General features: G+C 38.7%; 1 protein-coding gene across 1 annotated transcript in view; it reads left to right on the top strand.

Moving 5' to 3' along the window:
• The window catches only part of CFAP61 (cilia and flagella associated protein 61), a 290,455-nt gene that overhangs the window by 113,879 nt on the left and 156,336 nt on the right, over positions 1 to 20,240 (top strand). Inside the window, exons 14-16 of the mRNA XM_045980366.1 lie at positions 7,334 to 7,460; positions 11,372 to 11,449; positions 17,124 to 17,330. Coding sequence (XP_045836322.1) covers positions 7,334 to 7,460; positions 11,372 to 11,449; positions 17,124 to 17,330 — 412 coding nt within the window. The remainder of the gene's footprint in view (positions 1 to 7,333; positions 7,461 to 11,371; positions 11,450 to 17,123; positions 17,331 to 20,240) is intronic.

Below are 20,240 nucleotides of genomic sequence, written 5' to 3'. Positions count from 1 at the left end.
TGTATGAAATAAATATGAAATAAAGCATGATGCTGAACTATTTACTTGTAATTTTTATGTCTAGCATCCTTTTTTTTTTTTTTAAGATTTTATTTATTTATTTGACAGACAGAAATCACAAGTAGGCAGAGGCAGACACAGAGAGAAGGAAGCAGGCTCCCTGCCAAGCAGAGAGCCTGATGCGGGGCTTGAGCCCAGGACCCTGGGATCATGACCTGAGCCGAAGGCAGAGGCTTTAACTGAGCCACCCAGGCGCCCCTAGCATCCTTTTTTATTGAGGTATGATTGATGTAACATCATCTTAGTCTCAAGTGTACCACAGAATGGTTCGGTATTTGCATGCACTGTGAAATGATCACCACAGTTAAGTCTACTTACCATCCATCCCCATGCAGAATTACATTTTTTTTTTCTTGTGATGAGAACATTTAAAATTTACTCTCTGGGCAGCTTTTAAATATACACTACCATATTGATGACTATAGTCACAATGCTTTACATTACATGCCCATGACTTTGTTATTTTGTAACTGGAAGTTTGTCCCTCTTGATACTCTTCACCCATTTTACCAATTCCTAACTCCCTCCCCTCTGGCAACCCTTTTTAGTTCTCTGTATCTTTGAGTTTTGTTTTGTTTCTTTGTTTTGGTTTTTAGATTCCCCATATAAGTGAAGTCATACAATATTTGTCTCTCTCTGCCTGACTTGTTTCCCTTAGCATAATACCCTCAAGATCCATCCATGTTGTTACAAATGGCAAGATTACATTCTTTTATATGGCTAAGTAGTATTCTATTGTAAAAATGTACCATATCTTCTGTATCCATCCATCCACTGATGGATATTTTTTCCATATCTTGACTATTGTAAATAATGCTGCAGTGAACCTGGGATGCATGTATCTTTTTGAATTTATGTTTTAATTTTCTTTGGATAAATACCTGGACATGGAATTGTTATTATATGTAGTGCTATTTTTAATTTTTTGAGGAAACTTCACACTTTTCCATAGTGACTGCATCAATTTATATTCCCACCAGTAGTACATGAGGGATCCCTTTTCTGTACAACCTTGCCAACACTTGTTATTTCTTTATTTTTTAAGATTTTAAAAATTTATTTATTTGAGAGAAAGAGAGAGAGGAGGAGCACAAGCAGGAGGAGGAGCAGAGGGAAAGGGAGAAGCAGCCTCCTGCTGAGCAGGAAACCCAGTGCAGGGCTTGATCCTAGAACCTTGAGATCATGACCTGAGCCGAAGGCAGCTGCTTAACTGACTGAGTCACCCAGATGCCACTCTCTCTTTTTTATATATTTTTTTAAATAATCACCCTTATAACAAGTGTGAAGTGATATCGTACTGTGGTTTTGATTTGCTGTGTCTGTTGGTCATCTGTCTTTCTTCTTTGGAAAAATGTCTATTCAGATAGTCTGTCCATTTTTAAAGCAGTTTGGGTGTTTTTTTGTTTTGTTTTGTTTTGTTTTGTTTTTGCTATTGAGTGGCATGAATTCTTTATATATTCTGAATATAAACCCTTTATCAGATACATGATTAGCAAATATTTTCTCCCTTCAATAGGTTATCTGTCATTTTGTTGGTGGTTTCCTTTGCTCTGTAAAAACTTTTTAATTTGTTCTATTCCCACTTGTTTATTTTTGCATTTCTTACTTTTGCTTTTGTATTCAAAATGAAGGATAAAAATCATACAATCAGTTCAATAGATGCAGAAAAGCATATTACAAAATTCAACATCCATTCATGATAAAAACTTTCAACAAGGTGGGCAGAGGGAATGTATCTCAACATAATAAAGGCTAAATATGGCAAGCCCACAGCTAAGATCATACTCAATGGTGAAAAACTGTCCTCTAAGATCAGGAAGAAAACAAGAATGCCTACACTCACCATTTTTATTAACTATAGCGCTGGAAGTCCTAGCCAGAGTAATTAGGCGAGGAGAAGAAATAAAAGACATCCAAACTGGAAAGAAAGAAGTGAATCTGTCACTATTTGCTAATGGCATGATTTTAGAGATGGAAAACACAAAAGACTCCACCAAAAAACTATTAGAACTAACAAACAAATTCCATAAAGTTGCATGATAAAAAAAATCAATACACAAAAATCTATTGCCTTTCTATGTGTTAATAATGAACTATCAGAAAGAAAAATTAAGAAAACATCCCACTTAACAATTGCATCAGAAGAATAAAATTCTTAAGAATGAATTTAATCAAGGAGGTGAAAGACCAGCACACTGAAAATTATAATACATCGATGAAAGAAATTGAAGTAAAAAATAAATGAGAAGATTTTCCATGCTCATTGGTTGGAAGAATCAATATTGTTCAAATGTTTGTATTATCCAAAGCAACCTACAGATTCAATGTAATCCCTATCAATGTTCCAATGGCATTTTCCTAGAAATAGAACAAATATTCCTAAAATTTGTATGGAGCCCAAAATAACCAAAGTAATCTTGAGAAAGAACAAAGCCAGAAGCATCATGCTCTCTGATTTCAAACTATATTACAAAGCTACAGTATTCATAAAAGTATAGTATTAACATAAAACGAACTCAGATCAATGGAACAGAATAGAGAGTCCAGAAATAAACACATGCTTACATGATCAGTTAATATATGACAAAGGAGGCAAGATTATACAATGGGTAAAGAATATACAGTGTGCACTCTCTCTCTCTCTCTCTGTCTTAATGGCTTTAGGAAAACTGGAGAGCCACAATGCAAAAGAATGAAAATAGACCACTGTCTTATACAACACACACAAGAATTAACAAAAAAATCCGCTCCGTCAACCCTCAGTTTGTTCTCTATAGATCGAGTCTCTTATGGTTTGTTTCTCCCTCTTTTTTTTCTTTTCCCCTATGTTCATCTGTTTTGTTTCTTAAATTCCACATGAATGAAATCATATGGCATTTGTCTTTCTCTGACTTATTTCACTTAACATAATATACTGTAGCTCCATCATATCATTCTAATAGCAAGATTTCATTCTTTTCAGTAGTATTCCATTGTGTGTGTGTGTGTGTGTGTGTGTGTGTGTGTGTGTGTGTGTATTCATTCCACATCTTCTTTATCCAATCATCAGTCAATGGACATTTGGGCTCTTTCCACAATTGTTGATAGTGCTGCTATAAATATCAGTGTGCTTATGCTCTTTGAATCAATATTTTTGTGTCCTTTGGGTAAATACCCAGTAGTACAATTCCTGGGTTATAGGGTAGTTCTATTTTTAATTTTTAAAGGAAGCTCCATACTGTTTTTCAAAATGGCTGCATTCTCACCAACAGTGTAAGAGGATTCCCCTTTCTCCACGTCCTCTCCACTCTTATTGTTTCTTGTATTGTTAATTTTAGCCATTCTGACTGGTGTGAAATGGTATATCATTGTGGTTTTGATTTGTATTTCCCTGGTGATGAGTGATGTTGAGCATCTGTTCATGTGTCTGTTGGCCATCTGGATTTCTTCTTTGGAAAAATGTTTATTCATGTCTTCTGCCCATTTCTTAACAGGATTATCTGCTTTTTTGGGTGTTGAGTTTGATAAGTTCTTTATAGGTTTTGGATACTAACCTTTATCAGATATGTCATTTGCAAATATCTTTTCCCATTCTATAGGCTGCCTTTTAGTTTTATTGATTGTTTCCTTCACTTTGTGAGGATTGGTATTATATTTTCTTTGAATATTTGGTAGAATTCACCAGTAAAACTGTCTAGTCCTTGGCCTTTTTTGGTGGGAGGTTTTTTTGTTTTTGTTTTTGTTTTTGTTTTTTTAATTTCTTCACAATCTGGTCTTGGAAGAGTATATGTTTCTAGTAATTTATCCATTTCTGGTAGATTGTCCAATTTGTTGGCCTGTAATTATTCATAGTAATCCCTTATGATTCTTTGTATCTCTGCAGTATCAGCTGTAACTTCTCCTCTTGTATTTCTGATTTTATTTGAGCCCTCTCTTTTCCTGGTGATATATATATATATATATATATATATATATATATATATATACACACACACACACACACATATATATATGTATATATATACATATATATAGCTCCTCCCTTTCCTTATATATACATATATATAATATAATATATAAAAATATACATCATATATACTATTTAGTGCTTATATTTATATTATTTAGTGCTATATATTAGCTTAGTGCTCCTTCCTTTCCTTATATATCCATATGTATATATATGATATAAAATAGTCTATTCTAAGTTAATGGAAGCTTAGCTTGAATGCATTCTAAAAGTCTAGATTTTTACTCCCTCCACCCCCATGTTTTGTGTTTTTGATATCATATATTACATCTTCTTATTTTGTCTATCCCTTAACTATTCTTTGAAGTTATAGCTATTTTTGCTACTTTTGTTTTTTAACCTTCGTCCTAGCTTTATAAGTGATTAATCCACTACCTTTACTATATGTTTACCTTTACCATTGAGGTTTTACTTTCATATGTTTTCTTGTTGCTAATTAGTACACTTTCTTATATTTCTCGAAAGGCCAATTTAATGGTGATGAACTCCTTTAGCTTTTGCTTGTCTGGGAAATTCTTCATCTCTCAATTCTGAGTGATAGCCTTGGTGGCCAGAGGTTTCTTGGTTGGAAGTGTGTTCCTTTCAGCACTTTCCATGTATCCTGTCACTCTCTTCTGGCCTGCAAAGATTCTACTGAAAAATCCGCTGATCATTTTAGGGTTGCTGATCATTTAGGGTTGCTCCCTTTTTATTTATCCTTGATATGTTCCTGTTGTTGAGAGTGTACCAAAAGCCTGTCAGTGTTCCAAAAGGAGAATTCATTCATTGCCAACTTTCAGGCTGATTGGAAGCCAGTTGTTTTTCCCTTGCTGTTTTAAGATTCTCTCTTTTTCTTTAACTTTTGGAGTTCTAAATGCATATGAGTGTAGATCTTTTTGAGTTTATCTAATTTGGAACATCCTGTGCTTCCTGGATTTGGATGTCTATTTCCTTCCCCAGGTTAGAAAAGTTCTCAGCCATTGTTTCTTCAAATGAGTTTTTTTGCCCTGTTCTCTTTCTGTTTCTTCTGGGACTCCTATAGTGTGAATTTTATTCTGTTTGATGTTGTCCTATAGATTCCTTAAGCTATCTTCACTTTTTACATTTCTTTTTCTCTTCACTGCTCTGTGTGGATGAGTCCCACTGCCTGTCTTCCACATCACTGATTCTTTCTTCTGCTTCATCTAGTCTGCTGGTGAACCCCTCTGTATATTTTTCAGTTCGGTTATTGTATTCTTTAGTTCTGTGACTTCTGTTTGGTATTTTCTAATATTGCCTATCCCTGTTGAAGTCCTCACTGTGGTCATTCCTACTTCTCCCAAGTTTGGTGAGCATCTTTATGACCATCATTTTGAACTCTTAATCCAGTAAGTTACTCATCTTCATTTCATTAAGAGTTTTTCTGAGGTTTTGTCTTGTTCTTTCATTTGAAACATATTCCTGTTTACTTATTTTGCTTAACTCTGTCTGTATTTGTTTCTGTGTTTTAGGCAAAGCAGCTAACTTTCCCAGTCTTAAATGAGTGACCTTGTGTAGGGGAGGAAGCCATTTTTTAACCTTGCCCTAACTCTTGGTTGTCTCTCAACCCTTTGTAATTGTCTAAGCAGCCTGATTTATTCTTGATATGTACCAGTTATTGAGAGTGTACGAAAAGCCTGTCAGTGTTCCAAAGGGAGACTTCATTCATTGATGACTTTCAGGCTGTTTGGAAGCCAGACTCTCAAGTAGACCCTCAAGCAGTAGCTTCCAGTGTATGCAAATAGATGCAGTTCTGTGCCACTGCAGTCATAAATCCTGCTGGCCTTCAGACGAGGTAGTTTGGAAATGTCTCTTGGGTGACATTTATAAAATTTGGGGCTTCAAATGAGTGTGTAAGCTCTTTTCTGGGAGTTACGGGCAAGCTATAACAAGGCTGAGGGAGAGCACAAAGCTGGCATCCCTTGGCCTACTTTCTCTGAGAATACTTCATAGCTGCTAGATGTGTGGTGAGTCTGAGGCCTGCCCCTCAGGCTGGAGCTCCAGGACAAGTACATAGGCCTTTTCCACAGAAAGAATGGGGTGTGTTTCAGGTCACTGTCTGTGCAGTGCCCTTGGGGTTGGTAGCCTGCCAAGAACCAGCTCCGTGATTGTTACGGTCCCATGGGACCCAAGAACAGAAGCCTCCGTGGCTACAAGAGCCACGTGATCAAGGAAAGAATCCTGTGTCATCTGCGCATGCCTGAGAGTTTTAGCAAGGCAGCAGAAAAGTGCAGGGCTGGGGTGTGCCTGCTGGTTTTAGTGGGGCAGTGGAAGAGTGCAGAGACCGTGTACACCTCCTGGTACTAGCAAAGGAAATAGGGAGCACAAAAATGACACCCCTCGGGCCTTCATCTCTGGAAGGAGTTCCAACAGGCTCCTTTCCCCTCCAGGAGATGCTTTAAGATTAGCAAATGAATCTCCTTCACATGTAATGTAGGTAGTTTTGAAACTGCTGCTTTTACACTGGGCCCCAGGGTGAGTGAGTCTACATGTGACCCCTTCCAGAGCAATATGTTTGGGTCCCTTCAGCCCTTCAGGTCTCTATGGGTATAAGCCCCAGTGGTTTTCAAAGACAGGAGATTTGGGGGCTCATCTCTTTGGAACAGGTCCCGAGAATTGGGGTATCTGAGGTGGGGCACCAACCCCTCACTCCTCAAGGAGAAGCTCCATATTTGTGAGATCTCTCCCAATCGTGGGTCACTGTTCCAGGGTGAGGTTTTTGGAAAGACTGCGTCTCTGCCTGTCCTACCATTTTGATGTGGCCCTTATTACTTGTTGTGAAGGAGGCGTTCAGCTCATTTTGAGGTCTTTTTCAGAGGAAATTATTCCATATTTAGCTCTACATTTGGTGTGTTTGTGGGAGGAGAGGAGTTCAGGAACTTTCTATGTCTCCATCTTAGACACCCCATCTTTCTGCACATTTCAAATTAAATGCATTTAGAAGATAACTTTGTATTGTCTCTGGTTAATGAAAATATCAGTGATATTTACCATAGTCTCTATACTATTTTGCATGTGTTTTACAGATATTCTTAAAATGAAATGAGTTACTTCTATAATTAATCAAACCCTAAGGAGATATATATATATATATATATGTGTGTGTATATATATATATACTAGATATTATTTTATGTATATGTGATATTTTATAATTTTGTCTTCATTTTGTCTTCATTCAATATGAAGGAATATTATTCATATTCATAAAATATGAATACATATTTTAGTACTTCAACCTAAAAAAACATATCTCTCCTCCTCCAGGTCTATTAAAATAAGATTAGCCACTTTGTTGGATACTCCCGGTGTTGAAAATCTTGTTAGCACACTCATGCTGAATAAGAGTATATTGGAAGATTTAAAGCAATACAATGATGCTTGCAGAGACCCTGTAAGTACCTGCTATGACCAGCCTTCCTTTTCCTTGTGATATGGACCATTATGACCCATGTAGGTTCAACCTTGAAGTTTCCTTCGATCTCAGTTGGGGATAGTTGGAGAATTGTACGGTGGTGGGAAGTGGGCAGAGGTGAAGTTGGAAGATGAGAACAAGAAAAGAAGAGCTGAGGAGACTGGGATTTTAGGATGTGAGGGTGTTCTTTTCACTGGTGGCCCCAAGGAGGGGTGCTGATCAGATATTCTAAACCCTTATCACAGGCATGGAAAATCTGGACTTGGTCCAGACAAGTATTCTGAAACAGGATAGATCTCAGGGCTTAGAATAGGCAGATCTGACTGAGGTTAGGGAATGGTAGCTCAAGAATCTGTGGGTGCCTGTTGCTCACCTAGCAGCCCTGGATATCAGACTTAGGACAGTGGGATCCCATTTGACCTTACTGGGTGGTGATTCTGGCTAGACTTCTTTGTTCAGCTGCCTACATTCTCAGGTAATGGATGGGCTGTCAAACACCTGTATGACAAGTGTTGCGTTCTCTTTCTAGGATAGTAACTATACTATACCTTTACCCTGGCAAAGGACAATCTCATAGTGGTCCTAATGTTAATATCGCTTTCTTAAGGACCATGACAGTTAATTTAACCAGACATGGAACAGTGCATGTAGTTAGAGAAATGCTTAGCTACTTTTCTGATAAATTTTATTTTGAAAAAAAGTTTTATTGAACTATAACCAATAAAGAGCTTGAGAGATTTCATAATTCGAATACACCGTGTAATTAATGAGCACCTGTTTCTAACCCCAGCCTACTGAAGTCCCTCTCACGCTCCCATTCAGTTACTTTCTCCTCAGGTTAATACCACCTTGACTTCCAAGATCATAAATTGCTTATGCCTGGTTTTGAACTTTATTAAAAGTGATCACATAGCATGTTTTCTGGTATCAGGCTTTTTTGGCTCAGCACTACGTTTGTGAGATTCACCCATATTGTGCTGTAAAGTATTTCATTGCATGAAGATACCAGAATTTATTTCTTCTTTCTATTGTCATTTGGGGGAGTTTCCACTTAGTGGCTCTTTTGAATAAGCACTTTAGTTAAATTTTAAAGTCATCTAGAGGGAGACACTAAATACCTAAACCCAGTGAAATAGTTGCTGTTTATCAAGGCATCCAATTAAAATAAAACTTCTCTCCAGCACCTGTTTTTTTGTTTTGGTTTGTTTTGATCTTTTAGTGTTTTTCATTTTTTTGCTCCTTCCCACCTGACCTGCCAATGCAGTGTGACATATCACCCTGGTTCACAAAGTGGTTTAAGGAGTCAAAGGGGTCTCTGAGACATAAATTTTCAGGGGCGTCTGTGAAGTAAAACCTATTTCCATAAAAAGAGTAAGAAACTATTTTCCTTTTCCATGGTATGATATTCACACAGATGGTGCAAACACAATGTTGGCAGAATCTTGAGAGCCTTAGTGTGAATGAAGGCAGTGGGCACCAGATTTAATTGGTTTCTTCATCGCCATTCACTCATGGTAACAAGAAGGAAAGAGAGCCTGGTAAAGATAGCATTGCACATCAACAGACTGGCTAAAACACAAAGAGTGGCACCACTATATGCTGGGAGGGGGAATGCAGGGAAATAGGATCATTGTATGTTGCCAGTAGGAATGTAAAATGATATCATTGCTCTGGAAGACATTTTGGCTATTTCTTCAAAAACCTCAATGCAACAATCATATGACCTAGTAATTGCACTTCGGGGCATTTATCCCAGACAAATGAAGACTTGTACACGAATGTTTGTAAGCAGTCAGAATCGGCCCAGATGTCCTTCAACAGGTGCCTGGGTAAACTGTGACACATCCATGCCGTGGAGTAATAGGTAACAGTACAAAGGAATGAATTGTTGATGTGTGTATCAACTTGAATGTATCTACAGAGAATTGTGCTGATTTGAGGGGGGCGGAGGGAAAGCTAAACCCTGAAGGTTAAATACTGTGTAATCCTGCCTACTTCACATTTTTTTTAAAAGGTTTTATTTATTTATACTTCACATTTTTGCAATAACACAATTTTAGAAATGGGGAAGAGATTGTTGCCAGGGTATAAGGATGAGAGGAGGGCAGGGAGTAGATGGGTGTGGGTATTGTAGGGCAATCCCAAGGGATCTTTGTGTTGGAACCTTTCAGTCTCTTGACTGAGGTGGTGGATACATGAACCTCTACAGGGGATAAAATTAGGTAGAACTTGACCACCATACACACAATCACATCAGTACGCATTCCCTGCTTGTCCTATGATACTAGAGTTTTGCAGAACGTTACTGTGACGGGATACTGGGCAACATGTATGAGGAATTTCTCTGTATTATTTCTTACAATTGCTTATGAGTCTACAGCTATCTCCATATAAATTTCAATTTAAAAAAAAGGAAAAGCCAGTTTCACTCGAAGCAGTAAAAATTATTAACTTTATTAAACTTCAATCCTTAGATACGTGTATATTCAGTATTCTGTTGTAACAAAATGGGAAATGTACATAAAGCTCTTCTGCTGTAGACTGAAGTTGTTGGTTGTTCCCAAAAAATCATTTCTGCAATTGCTTGATCTTCGTGTTGAACCAGCCACTGTTTTCATAGAACACCATTTTTACTTGAAAGAAGAGCTGGCAGACAAAATACAGTTACTCAGTCTTAGAAAGTTGGCAGACATTTTCTTAAAAATGAATGAAGTGAGGCTGTCACTCCAAGGAAACAACTGACAGCATTTGTTCCCTCTGATAAAATCCAAACTTTCGGTAAAGAATCAGAATTTTGGAAAATCAATATCTCTCATCATGAGCTTGACAGCTTCCGAAAACTTAAAAATTGTTCTAATGAGGCTGGTGGTGATATTACCAAATGTGATCCTTTTGATATTTTTGTCATAGGTAACATTTGGGAAATCTATGTAAGTTTGGTGAACCAATATTTTCCAGATATAACATGATGTTACAAAATGACAAATAGGTAAAAGATTCATTCAAACAGCAGAATAGACAGATGGGTTTTAACGTAACAATGTATACCAATTTATTGGTATGGTTTCAGATTCCACTTTGCAGCTCATCTTCAAACAGTACCACTTGTTGAGTTTGGGTGGAGCATCAGAGAAGACTATCCATAATTATCTGAAAAGATTACTTAAATACTTCTCTGTTTTCCAACTCTGTATCTTTGTGAAGACAGATTTTTTTTCATATATTTCAACCAAAATAACATATTGCAGCAGATTGAATACAGAAGCAGATATGAGCATCCAGCTGTCTTCCATTAAGCCAGACGTTAAAGAGATTTGCAAAAATATAAAACAATGCTACTCTCCTCTCTAAATATTTTTGTCGAATTTAAAATTTTGTTTTAATTAGTAAATTAAACAAAAATGAATAAACAAATTAAAAATTTTCTCAGTTTTAATTTCTAATACAGAAACTGGGGATAGATAGCTACTACTCACATACCCCATGCTCTTTGGAGTCTCAGAGACTAGGCGTCCTGAGATCACAATTTTTAAGAACCACTGATGAAGATCTAAAGAAAATGGATTCCAAGTCAAAGGGACTGTGGTTTAAATCACAGAGTCATCCCTTAGGAGCTGGAAATCTTGGCATGTTCCTCAACCCCCTGATCCTTATTTTCTTGTAAAAGTGAAATAAAGGTAGTGATAATATTTACCTTGTAGGATTTGGCTTCAGTAAACACAGGGAAGACTTTCAACTTAGTGCACAGTCCAGAGGTAAGTACTTGTGGATGTTGGCTCTGACTGTCATTGCCATTAGGTGACCATGCTTAAGGCCCACTACTGACTGCTTACAGAAACTTTGACAGTTATATTTTTAAGGGCCTTAAAAATACATGCTTATCTTTTCAGGATGGAACACCAATGAAGGCATTTGTAGCTGAAGTTGCAGAACAAATAGTTGGCATTGCAGTGATCAGAGATGAAATGGTAAGCTGTGAAATAGACATTGATTTCCTGGATTATGCCTTCTCATATCATGAATTAGCACACAATGCCTCTTTTTCATTTTTGCATATTTAATATGCAAAATGTCTTTTTTTTTGAAGGCTGTAATTTTTTGGGAAGGAGATAAATCGTCATCTGCTTGCATCCCTCTTGGTTGACTTTCAATATCCCATTTCTTTTTCAGTCTAAAATATGACAGAGAATACATGAAAACGTTCACATTTTAAGAATTCAACTAACCTTCCATCAGGACCTCCCCCCAAAAAAGTCTTAACTGCTCTCCCCAAAGGATTACTACTATTAATAATTAGGCATCAGGAGCTCCTGGGTGGCTCAGTCCTTAAGCGCCTGCCTTCAGCTGAGATCATGATCCCGGGGTCCTGGGTTCGAGCCCGCAACAGGCTCCCTGCTCCGCAGGAAGCCTGCTCCTCCTTCTCCCATTCCCCCTGCTTGTGTTCCCTCTCTCATTGTGTTTCTCTCTGTCAAATAAATAAAATATTTCAAGAAATAATTAGGCATAAATCCTTTTCTACAGTCTTCCTTGCACTTAATTGCATGCATTTTGTGTGTGTGTGTGTGTGTGTGTGTGTGTGTGTGTGGTGTCAATGGGACATGTGATTTTATTTTTTTCCTAATGCGCAGCCAGTTCTTCCTAAATATTTATTGCTGAATAGTTCATTCTTTTTCTGCTGATTTAAAATACCACCTTTACATAATGAAATTTCCATGTGCCTGTGTCTATTTTTAAACCCTCTGTTCTGTTCTGTTCCATGGATTTTTTGTTGTTGTTGTTGATATCTGTTGTATTATCATGTACTTTGATATCTGGTAGGAGAGTCTTTTCTCACTCGTCTTTTTTTTTTAATATAAATTTTCTTGCTTTTAATTAGTTATTTCCTCTTCCAGATAAGCCTTATAACACTTACTATGAACTTATTTGCACCTTGGTGGTTTTTATAGAACAATTTAGGCCAACAATTAAAATACTGATGGTGGTGGTGGTGGTGTTGAATTCTTTTGGGTTCTTCAGTAAAGTTTTGTGGCTTTTAGCATACAGGTTTCTTGTGCCAGGTATTTTGTTTGCCCCCATAGGTTTACTCTCTGCTCTGTTCTGTCCCAGGGAGCCTGACCTGGTGGGCAACATCATTGGTACCTTCACCCATCAGCCTCTAATTGGGTTTGGCCAATGGCGAACCCTGAGGAGAGGAAGGGAGGAGAGTGTGGTTGGGATGCCTTTAGCTGGCTGGTATCTTTATTGAGTTTCTTGATCTTTTCAATGTGGCCTTTTTTCCAGGACCCTCTCAGTTTGGACTTTAGTAAGTAGTACCTCCCATGCCACCCACCTAGGGTGGTGATAGCTTGAAGTTTCTGCTACACTATCCTTACTGATGCCCTGCCCTGCCTTGTAAAGAGTCTTTTTGTTAAACCCACCTCCAGTTATCCTAATTTGAACATACCATCTGTTTCATGCTGAGACCCTGACTGACATAGTCCTGGACATTTATGATTCATTTCTACTTGTTTTATATTTTTCTAAGTATTGTGACTAAATACCTTTTTTTTCCATTGTACTTTCTGAATGTTTATTTTGTTATGTGAGAAAAATACTAATTTTTGTATTGTGATCTTATATCCAGCCACCTTTTGGAAGTCTCTTACTAGTTCTGAGAGTTTTCAGTTGATTCTCTTTTCTGGTACAGCATCATTTCTACCATATTCTATTGGTCAGAGCAGTTACAGAGCATGCTCAGATTCCAGGGTTAGAGAAATGGACTCCACTTCTTGATGTGGGTGTGGCAAGTTCTGTCTACCAAAGAGCACACGGGGTGCAAATTATTCTTGTGGCCATCTTCGGAAAATAGAATCTGCCACACCTCCTTCTAAAAATATTTGTATTTTATTCCTTTTTCAAGTTTTATTGTATATTTAGAATACCGTTGAGTAGTAGTGTTTATAATGGGTACTATTGAGGTGTTCTTGATTTTAATGGGAATGAGTCTATATTTTCCTCCATTTAGTATGTAATTTTGCTGCAGGTTTCTGGCATATATCCTTTATCAAGTTAAGGAAGTTCTCCTCTCTTTCTAGTTTACTAAAAGTTTTTATTCTGAATGAGTGTTGAATTTTATCAGATGTGCTTTTGACATTTATTCAGATGACCATATGGTTTATTCCATTAATGTATCCTACACCATCCTTGTTCTTGGATTTGTTTCTCTTTTTGACTTGGTACATCTTTGAGTAATTCTTTTAGAAATGTTGGTAGGTACATACATACATACTCAAGAAGTTTTCATTTTGTCCATACATATACAAGAAGTTTTCACTTTGTCCTCACCCTTGAATACTCATTAGGCTATATATAGAATTCTTATTCCAACTCCTTCTCAACAGATTGTTGAAGTTTTACTCTCATGGTCTTCCAGTGTCGCTGACAAAATGTAATATGATATAAATAAAGTTTGTTTGTTTGCTTTCTGTCTTGATAATTAGTTTCTTTTCTATCTCTAAAATTCTAAAATTTACTAAAGAGTAACTTATGCCTCTTCTGAGTCTTGAGAATATCTTTCTTCTATGATTTTGTTATTTTTTCCCTTTTAGATTCTTCATTCTCTTCTTAAATTCCTTTTTTTAAAAAAATATTTTATTTATTTGACAGAGAGAAATCACAACTAGGCAGAGAGGCAGGCAGAGAGAGAGGAGGAAGCAGGCTCCCTGCGGAGCAGAGAGCCTGATGCGGGGCTTGATCCCAGGACCCTGAGATCATGACCCGAGCCGAAGGCAGAGGCCCCAACCCACTGAGTCACCCAGGCGCCCCTTCTTAAATTCCTTTTAAGATGGATGTTGGACCTTTGGAATTGTCCTTCACTGTCTTTTAACTTTCTTCTCACTTCTTTATCTCTTGTACTTCTTACTCTTTATTCTGGGGGACTTCCTTGATTTTGTCTTCTGGATCCCTAATTCATTCTTATGTCCATTCTGTTATGCAGGTCTTCTGTCAGAATTTTCTTTTTAAAAGATTTTATTTAGAGAGAGAGAGAGAGAGAGAGAGAGCACACAAGCATTGTGGAGGAGAAGAAGGGGGGAAAGAATCTCAGAAAGGCTCCATGCTGAGCACAGAGCCTGACAAAGGGCTTATCTCACAACCATAAGATCACGATCTGAGCCAAAACTAAAAGTTGGACTGAGCCACCCAGGTGCCCCTCTATCTGAATTTTCATTTCAAGTTTCATATATTTAACTTCCAAGTCTCTCCCTTGTTCGTTTCTTGTTCCTTTTTGTAGCAGCTTGTTTGTTAATGTTATATGTAGTATCCTTCTTTGTATCTCTGAGGACACCGAGTAGAATTTTTTTCTAAAAAAAAACTCTCTTCTGTTCCCTTAGAGTAAGTTGTAGTTTTCTATTCTGATCTTTTGCATTTGTCAGTTCCCCCCAAGAGTCATGAATGGAAGATTATAGTATCAGTATGGCTGCTGGCATGAGTATCCATGACAGATGTGCTTCCCCGTTGCATCTGGGGTGGGAGGGCTGCCCATCCTAGTCTCTAATTGGGAAAGGGCATTAGTTGTCTGGCTTCCTCTTGTAGTTTTCAATGTAGGTGATTCTGGCAGGTGGTAGGCAGGTTAAGAAGGTGTAAGCTAGTGTTAGAGGACTTTGATACATTTCCTTCCAAGATAAGACTCCTTCGCTTTTTTCTTTTTTTAAAGATTTTTATTTGCTTGACAGAAAGTGAGAGTGTGCACGCATGTGTGCACACATGCAAGAGAGAGAGAGAGAATGAGCGGGAGGAAAGGGATAAGCAGGCTCCCCTCTGAGCAGGGAACCCAACTGGGGGTTGATCCCAGGATCCTGAGATCATGACCTGAGCCAAAGGCAGACACCTAACCTACTGAGTCATGCAAGCGTCCCGTAGACTACTTTTGTGTCCTCCATCACAAATAATTTTTTGTTGTTATTTTAAGGGATTTGGGATGGGAAGAAAATGGCCCATATGCTGTTTTGAGCTAGTAACCCCTATAGGCTCTTCACTTCTTGTTTTTCAATGATTTCTCAGCCCTACATTTATTACTCGTTTTCTCTTATAATGAGGGATGCCTTCTTGGTAATTAAAGAAAAGTCTTAGGGTATTAAGACAATTATAGGGTCAGTGCAGATGGAAAGGTCAGTCCTTGCCAGAAATGCCCCGAGCTCCCTTTCCTCTGTGCTTTGTGGCAGAGGCTGTGAAGACAAAGGACCTTGATGGGATTGAATACAGACTTGGTTTCCTGAATTTTCTAATGCCAGCTTTGGTGATCACAGAAAAAATCAGGTTCCTACTCCAATTCCTCTTTTTGAAAGTGTGCTTTTAGGACAATTCTACTGTAGAAAACAAGAAGACATGTAAGTAAGTGCCTTCCAATGTGTGTGTACTTTGATTTTTTCCTGCACACCAGGTGTGTTTACTGCTCTTTTCATGAGAGAAAGTCCCACTCACTCTGGATGGCACCCCCACCGCACCGTGTGCACTAGGGGCAGAGAAGCGGTGCACATGGAGGAGCCCCTGCTTCCCCGCCCACAGTGTAGGGGACCAGGAGTGGTGGTCAGAACTAGAACCACAGAAGCCAAGCAGAATGCCTGATATTTTCTTGTATAAGTAAACACCAGTCCTTTAAATTACCTTAAATTACCTTCCATGGTCTAAAAATAGAATACTTGAGAGACATAAAAGGTTTAAGGAATGCCTACGGACAAGGCCTAGCCTTGTGGTTTTATTGTAGACCAACCCAACCCATGTGCCAGTCAAAGTATGCGACCTGTGGGATGGCACATTTCCACATTAATGGGTGAAGAGAGAACAGTAGTGAGTCCAGAGAACACCAGTGGCGGTGGTTGTCCTGCTGCTGAGTTTTGTACGTGTTCAGTCAGTCACATTGACCAGCTGGTGCTTCCCTTCTCCAGCAGTGGTGACGAGCTGCCAACCTGTCACCTGGCCACTAGCAGAGACTCGAGGCTCTCTGGGTTTTTAGCAGCCATGACTGTAAGGGACCAGTTCCAAAGCTGTGTGGTCACCCCTCAGAGACAAGCCATCAAAACTTTCAGGAAATGTAATTTTCCATTTTCAAAAACTAAACAGTGAAATGAGGTAGTAAATCACAGGAGATAAAAGCATGTTTCTAGGGGCGCCTGGGTGGCTCAGCAGGTTAAAGCCTCTGCCTTCAGCTCGGGATCCCAGGCCAAGACCCTGGGATCTTGGGATGGAGCCCCACATCGGGCTCTCTGCTTAGCGGGGAGCCTGCTTCCTCCTCTCTCTCTCTCTGCCTGCCTCTCTGCCTACTAATCTCTATCTGTCTGTAATCTCTATCTGTCAAATAAATAAATCTTTAAAAAAAAAAAAGCACGTTTCTCACTATTGTACCTCAGGTAATTTTTTTTTCCCATTTTATTTATTTTTTCAGCGTAACAGTATTCATTGTTTTTGCACAACACCCAGTGCTCCATGCAAAACGTGCCCTCCCTATTACCCACCACCTGTTCCCCCAACCTCCCACCCCTGACTCTTCAAAACCCTCAGGTTGTTTTTCAGAGTACCTCAGGTAATTTTTACAAGGTTTTTGTGACAAAATGCATGCCATTTGTTTAAAATATCCTTAATGCCCTTTCCCCTCCTCTGTTTTAGGATGTGGAGTACATACGATCCCATTACAACATTGAAGATTTCATCTACTTCAGTCACCACCAGCGCAAAGAACATGGGCACCTGTACCACTTTGCCCTGAACCCTGTCTTTCGGCACTACACCAAGTTTTTCCTGAAGGAGATCCTCCGTTTAGGCTTTAAGTCCTCTCTCTACTACCCTGTTTACCCGCAGACCAGGGAAGGCAAGGTAAGAGAACGTCTTCATTCGTTCACTTTTCCAGCACATCTACCTTCGCAATGTCATTTGTGTCGTGTGCCATACTTCATTCCTGCCTCGCTGAATGGATTCGGATTATAACATGCCTCTGAATTTCAAATGGCCACACTGGCCCTTTTATTTATTACACTATAGCGAAAAGTCCAGCAGACTGAATTTCAGAGACATTTATAACTATTATAATTAGTAGAGCAATTTGTTGGCTTTTCCCTATTGACAAAACAGAGACTGAAAAGTGCAAAATTGCTCTAAGGGGCATGGAAGTCAAATAATTTCTGATGGGGCTTTAGTGAAATGCCAAAATTATCCTATCGGGTTCTTCAAGCAAAGAACACTTTTGTGTTCTTTGAACAAATCAGTTCAATCCTGTAAGATCGATGTGCTCTCAGCATTCCAAATAAACTCAATAACAACTGCCATAAGAGCGATGGATAAAAAGCGGAGATGTATGAAGGTAATGTAATCTTTACGTAGGAAATACCTGTATAACTCTGCCCAACACTGTTTCACTTATGCAAACTAATCCTTTTGCAGTAAAAGCCATCTACAGTGTAGCCAAACATGCACAGATGGCAAGCTCTTCGCGTGCCTCAGTCTTGCTTTCACTTACCCTGTTTAGTCTTCAGAGCACTTCTCACTAGCTAAATTATCTTCTATCATGAAAGCAGAAGTGATTGTCTGTCTTTTTTTTTTTTTTAAAGATTTTATATTTATTTGAGAGAGAGCAGAAGCAGGGGGAGCAGCAGAAGAGAGAGAGAAGCAGGTTACCCACTGACCAGGGAGCCGGACTTGGGGCTCAATCCCAGAACTCTGGGATCATGACCTGAGCTGAAGGCAGATGCTTAGCTGACTGAGCCCCCCAGTGCCCCTGTTGGTCTGTCTTGTTCAAAGTTGCATCCCCGTCCGAGTGCCAAGAAGAGTCACACACGTGTGCATGCCCACATCAGTGTGTCTACACACACACACGCACACACACACACACAGTGTCCTGGTTTTTTCCACATTCAAGGGTCTCTTCAAGCTGGCTTCTCAAGGTATTGCTTCTGGCAAGTCCATCCCTCTGTCACTGACAGCTGGTCCTCAGCTCCATGTAGACTTGAAAGGGGATGAGATGCAATCAGTAGGCCAGTGAGAAGTTGTCCCATCATATCCCATTCATGACCAAAATCTTTCTCATGCTCTGTCCAGGGTCCAGGATGTTGTCATGTTTCTTCTTTGTTACCACAAATGAGCTAAGCAAATTTTTAAAATAATCTGATTCATTAAACTTAAAAACAGTCTAAAGGCTATCAGTACATTCCCCAAACCAGTAATTTTGCCAGTGCATCTTATTTAACAAAAGCCTTCTGGGGAAGCACGGGGGAAATGGGAAAGAAGAAAAAATGTGGAAAGATTTTCAGCAAGAGGTAGAATATGTTTTAGTGATAATTTTTTTCCTATCAAAATGCAGTATGATAGACATGCGGATGTCCTAAATTTGAACTTAAGGAGGTGGAAGGGAACGGTTCTGCTGGAAAATCCTGGTCCCGCACATTTTCTTTTTACTTTGCATTTGGCAAGTTGCCAATGTGGTGACCCTCAGGATGTGATATTAAATTCTTAACGTTTTATTCATGACGTTGCCTGCATGTGCCCAGTTGGCCCAGAAAGTCCTTTTGCATCCATAATAAAAAATAGTATTCTTGACATTTCGCTGAATGTTCACATATTTACCTCAGTCGTGTAGAGAGTTTGGAACGTGTTACGCACGATTTCACATAGGATATAGAAACACATTTGGAGGCAGATTTTTCCTCTCTGCACTTCCAGCTGATTTACATATACACGTTTAAATAAGGGTAAGAAGCAATATCAGGTGATTTAGGTAAGAATTGACAAGTTCTGCTATAAATTCCTTGACTATAGTAAAAGTGAATACTGGGCTCTCATTATGAAGATGGTTTTACCCACACCTTCCTGCTAGGAGAGCCTCCAGGAATAAAAGCAAAACTCTGGCTAGGAATTCCTGGCATCTGTTTTTCAGTGTGCAAGGTCAGGGTGTGAAGTTCAATAGTGAAGGATTTTAGAAATCCCTTTCTGAAGCTCTCAGAAATGTCTGGGGGTGGGGGGCTATTGAACAGCAGCTAAGTCATACATAAACCTTCTTATTTATTAAAATACACCTAGTTTTAGTTGAGTTTTACTTGCATTGTTTTCCAGTTAAAAATTCCATAAACATGTCATTAGAGATTTTGATGTCACAGTTTAACTCCTGAGGTTTAAGTGGTTGACATACCCTGAGTTAGTTTCACCAGAACCCCCTTGGATTTCATAAATGTGAAAGGAATAAAAATCACCATGTTCCGTTTTCTCTGCCAAGTTTTAAAAAATGGGGTAAAATGAATATTTAACACATTCTCCTAAAACATTATTTATCATAGTCTGTTACAGTAAGCATAAATCCGGCTCATAATTTAGCATTAATATAAGTCAAAATAATATGATCCAATTTCCCTAACCCCCACCCCACTTTCCAGTTTCACCTTCTTGTTTTAAAACCCTTCTTTTTGTCGACAAAGATCCATTTGAAGTAACTGTGCCTTTCACAAACAAGAGGCTATCCACGCCTGCGCTCAGCCTCCCCTCAGATGACATTTTTATCTATGTGCCTTCTTAAAGCAGCTTGTGCCAAACACGCAAAGGTTAACGGGACGCAGATAACAGAGCTTAATGGGGTCAAATCAAGCTGATTCATGATCACTATGGAGAAGAATATCCTCCTGGGGAAAATACTTGTACTGAAAAATCCCATAAACCAAACCACTTGTTTATCTGTCATTCCCACAGAGATAGTAATGTAATTACTCTCGTAATTATCTTCATTAGTGTCAGGCATTATCT

This window comes from Meles meles, chromosome 16, assembly GCF_922984935.1.
Source record: "Meles meles chromosome 16, mMelMel3.1 paternal haplotype, whole genome shotgun sequence".
NCBI classification, from domain to species: domain Eukaryota; kingdom Metazoa; phylum Chordata; class Mammalia; order Carnivora; family Mustelidae; genus Meles; species Meles meles.
The sequence above is the reverse complement of the archived record's forward strand: the minus strand, read 5'-3'. Positions and strand labels throughout refer to the sequence as shown.